Here is a 4,586-nt window from a genome sequence, read left to right on the forward strand (position 1 = left end):
GGGGGGGGGGGGGGGGGAGAGGCCGTGGCAGCGGGGAGAGGCTGGTTGGGGGTCTGGGGTGCTCGGCCGAGGCCCTGAGGTGGCCGCCGGAGGGGTCTCGGAGGGGCCCGGGGATGCTGAGGGCGGTGGAGGACCCTGCCATGGTGCTGGGGGACTGAGGGGGTCAGCGGGGATGAGGCCTGCGCCGTGGCACTTGGGGTACAGCGTGGGCGAGAGCCTTGCCCGGGGTCCATGATGTGGCCCTCAGGTGGTCACCGTGGCTGGGGTCTTTGAAGCACTTGCTGGGGCCAAGGTATTCACCATGGGACCTTGAGGTGTTCACCATGGCCAAGGCCTTCGCCAAGGTCTTCACCATGGCTCTGAGGCACTCATCAGACCTTCAGGTGTTCACTGTAGCCAAGACCTTCGCCAAGGTCTTCTCCATGGCCCGAGGGCCCTTACTGGGACCTTGAGGTGGTCACCATGGCCAAGGTCTTCGCCATGGCCTTGAGGCCCATGTCACGGTCTTGGTCTTTGCTATGGCCTGAAGGCTGTTGTGAGATCTTGAAGTGTTCGTCATGGCCAAGGATTTCACCATGGCCTTGAAGCACTCGCCATGGCCCTGAGGTTCTCACTGGGAGCTTGAGGTGTTCACCGTGACAAAGGCCTTTGCCATCACCTTGAAGCACTTGCCGTGGTCTTTGCCATGGCTCCAAGATCCTCAGTGGAGCTTGAGCTTTCACCATGGCTAAAGCCTTTGCCAAGGTCTTCATCACAGGCTCGAAGTGCTCACCATGGCCAAGATCTTCCCTAACATCTTCGCCTTGGCCTTGAGGTGCTTGCCATGGCCAAGGACTTTGCCATGGCCCAAGGTCCTCACCAGGAACCTGAGGTGCTCCCTGGGGCCCCAAGGGTCTCACCATGGCCACAACCCTTGCCAAGGCCTGCATCGTGGCCAGGGTCTTCACCATGGCCTTGAGATGCTCACCATGGCCAAGACCCTCACTGTGGTGCTCACTGTGGCCCAGAGGTGATGGCTGTAGCCCTGAAGTTGCCGCTGTGGCCCCCGGGGTACTCGCCGTGCAACCAGAGGCGCTCCCCATCGTTGCCAATGTGGCCAGGAGGCCCTCGCTGTGGCTTTGAGGTGCTCCCCATCACCCTCAGCCTGGCCCAGAGGCACTCGCCATGGCCCCGAGGTGCGTGCCATGGCCCCAGTGGGCTCACCGTGACCACCACCCTCTCCGCGGCCCCCATGGTAGCTGGCTGGGGGTCCCCGGGTGCCTCTGGTTGGAGAAGGCCGGGGCCCCTCGCCGTCAGCCGGCGCTGCCACCACCCACCGCTGCCCTTTCCTTTTCTCCCCTCCCAGGTGCTCTCGAGCCGGGGCGAGGGGATGAGGTGCCCCCCTGCCGCGTGGTGTGCCGAAGCGGCTCTTTAGATCCTCCCCGGCCCAAGCCTCCCCTGCCATGGATGCCTCGGGGGCTCTTGCTTCGGCTCCCTCCTCCGCGGCTCCCTCGGGCTCCCGCAGCCCCATGTTCCCCCCAGGAGCTGACAGAGAGGAGTGGGGACCGAGGTTCAATTGTGCCCCTTCCACCTCTGCCGCAGCCTCGCAGGCGATGCCAGCGTCTGGCCGGAAGAGGAAGGCCAACTTCTCCAATGACGAGACTGAGACGCTGGTCTGGAATGTGGTGCGGCATTTCAGCGCCCTGTATGGGTCTGAGGCCCTGCGGGCTCACCCCGTGCGGCGGAAGCAGCTCTGGACCCAAATCCAAAGCCGCGTCAACTTCCTGGGCTACACCGAGCGCTCCATCGACGACCTCAAGCACAAGTGGCGCGACCTGCGGCTGGACGTCAAGAAAAAGATCACCTCCAAGAAGCACCTGCCCATGAACCGGGCCGGCGGGCCGCTCCACAAGCCGCGCCTCACGCCCCTGGAGAAGATGGTGGCTTCCACCTTCTTGCAGGCCAGCCACGACTCGGAACCCGAAATCATCTTGGACCCAGGTCAGTCGCGGTGGTTCTCTGGGAGAGTTTGGAGTGGCGGAGTCCCCCTGCTGCCGTGTGTCCCCCACCTGCCCTCTCCGAGTGATGCCCGGCCTGGTCCTGTCACCGGGCTGTGGGTTTTTCCCCCCGATCTGCGGGGTCTGCCAAGCGCTCGTGGTCTGTGGGAGCCATCGTGGCGTGGATCATGGAAGGAGACGTCGGGGTTTGGCTCTCCTGCGTGGTTTCTCTTGGGATCGCAGCGCCGTGGTCCTGTCCTACCTGAGTAGTAAAACCACCAGGGTTGGAAACTGCGTGCGCTGGAATATAAAATCCACCGTGGAAATAACCCGGGATCAACGGGAACACCTCAGACTTTGTGAGAGCGGGTCTTTTTGGTGGTTTGGGGTTTTTTTTCCTTACTTTCTCTGGATTTGATCTAGTGCCTGGCCTTCCTGGATACCATCTAAAGGCAGCCGGTAAAAGACGGGATGGGATGTTATTTCCCCCGTTCCTTTCGGGGTCCCTGTCCCCCCTGGTTCGCTGAGGTCAGGGGGAGCAGGAGCAGCTGCCTCAGGGGAAATCCCACTGTGGGGTCTCACACCCGGGTGCCTTGCATGGCCGGGGAGAGCTGGAGGGTCCCTGCACGGGTCGTGCCTTCCTGATGGAGCTGTGTCTTTGACCCCTGTGGAGCAAACCTGGGTCTCAGCCTCCCACAGAGCCCTCCTGCTGGTCCTGCTCTTGGCTAACGCCTCTTCGGCTCAAATGCCCCAGAGATGCTTGGGGGGAAGATGTTGGCATAAGACCCAACATAGGTCAGGCCCATGGGTACACCCCAGCTGGGCTTTGTTACCCAATATTCCCCTTTTGCCCTTTAATTTCCACAAAGGGAATGTGTCTGGCTTCATCGTGTCCCCAGAGGACACCAGGGAGAGTTGTTCCTGCTCCTTCCTTTGCTCTTTGATTTCGGCTGGGTCCATCAGGTCTCCTTGGGGACGGGTGGGCGATGTGGGTCTCGTTTCACTCGGTTCAGGCTCCGGGTTGTCTCTGAACCAGACGCCCCTCTTGCTGTGGAGCAGAAGGACTGTGGGCTGGAGGAAGGATTCCTTGTGGGATGCTTAGGGGATGCCAATCCTCTCGGGGCTGAGCGACTTCAGGATGGTCCTGGGTGGGGGGCTGAGGGTGAGCGATCAGGCCTCACAGGAGGAGTGTCTGCGCCTCAGTGCACCCGTGTCCCCCCCACACAGCATCGTTCCCCTCCAGAGCCCCATGGGACCCCTCTGGGGAGCCCTGGCCACCCTTCCCCAGGGGCACGTGAGCCACCGGTGCCGTTACCGCCGTGGCTGAGGCTGGATATTCTCTCCGTGTCCTGCAGATCTGTTCTTCCCCGGCGCGACCAAACAGTCCTTCATGCACCTGCAGCCCGGCGTCAGCCACCCCAGCATCTACATCGACACCAACGGGCAGCCCTCCTCCCTGCCCGACGTGGAGGGCTCGGCCGTGCCCCGGCTGGCGGTGCAGAGCCCCGACCCCTCCGTCGTCTGCGAGTACAGCCGAGGGGAAGGGCAGAGCAGTTCGGGTAAGGCTGCGGCGGAGGAGGATGGATGGATGGATGGATGGATGGATGGATGGATGGATGAGAGGTCTCCTGGGAGCGTGGCAGCCAAAAGGTTGTGGTGGTGGGTTTGCACCGAGACCCTGGTCCCAGCAGGGCTGGGTGCAGCCCTGGGCACAGCATTGGGGGTGGCACTGTGGGGGACCCCCCGATCAGAGATGCTTCCCTGGAGTCCTGAAGGGCTGCGGGTGCGTCAGGGGGAACCCAGAGCAGGGTTTTGTGAAGGGTTGTTTGGTGGCAGAAGGTGGCAAACCCAAGGGAAGGCAAAGGCTGTGGCTGTCCCTGTGTCACACAGGGGCAGGGGGGACTCGCTGGGGGGGTCCAAGGGGGCATGAGGCAGGGAGGGGCGAGGGCTGCACAGACAGGGCACGTTGGCCTGCTGTGCCCCCCCGTGAGGGGGACATTGTGTGTTGGGGAGGGACCGGGGACCAGGACGGTGGCTGGGACTCACCGGAGGGCTTCTCTTCTCTTCCAGCCGAGTCGGGACCGGAGCTACGGACCCCGGACATGTCAGCCATATCCCCGTCCCTGCGAAACGAGTCCCTCGTCTCCTACGCCTCCATGTCGGAGGAGGAGGAACGGGAAGGCCGGGAGGTGGAGAGGGGCCACGGCGGGGCCGTGGGGATGCAGCCGGGGCCCGAGGCCCCCATGTCCGCTGAGGAAGACGTAAAACTGTCCCGCCAGGCCATGCTCATCCGCCGCTGCAGCTCCCAGGGCTCCGTCACCTCCCTGCCCGAGGACCCTCTCAACCCCGTGGACGCTCACTCGGACTGGGGACACGAGGGGGTGTCCGACCTGCCCCCCCTGGGCCGCGGCCTCGACTCCTCGCACCCCGAGGAGCAAGCGGGGGGTCCCGGCCCGGAGATGGGCGCTTTACCCAGGGTACTGATGGGTCCCACCTGGGAGAAGCCGACGGCGGAGGAGGAGCCCCCGGCCCGCTCCCCGCTTCACGGCGCCCTGACCGAGGAATCGCTGCCCTCCTCCGCATCCCCCCCGGGGGATGCCCCCGCCGCCC

The 4,586-nt window shown here is 64.1% G+C and overlaps 1 protein-coding gene across 1 annotated transcript in view; it reads left to right on the forward strand.

The window, feature by feature from the left end:
• Nucleotides 1–1,328: 1,328 nt before the first annotated feature.
• The window catches only part of LOC106896026, a 4,089-nt gene continuing 831 nt past the window's right edge, over nt 1,329–4,586 (forward strand). Inside the window, exons 1-3 of the mRNA XM_014955732.1 lie at nt 1,329–1,980; nt 3,332–3,535; nt 4,047–4,582. Coding sequence (XP_014811218.1) covers nt 1,443–1,980; nt 3,332–3,535; nt 4,047–4,582 — 1,278 coding nt within the window. The 5' untranslated portion in view covers nt 1,329–1,442. The remainder of the gene's footprint in view (nt 1,981–3,331; nt 3,536–4,046; nt 4,583–4,586) is intronic.

Source organism: Calidris pugnax, unplaced genomic scaffold (genome assembly GCF_001431845.1).
Source record: "Calidris pugnax isolate Ruff unplaced genomic scaffold, ASM143184v1 scaffold272, whole genome shotgun sequence".
Lineage (NCBI taxonomy): Eukaryota > Metazoa > Chordata > Aves > Charadriiformes > Scolopacidae > Calidris > Calidris pugnax.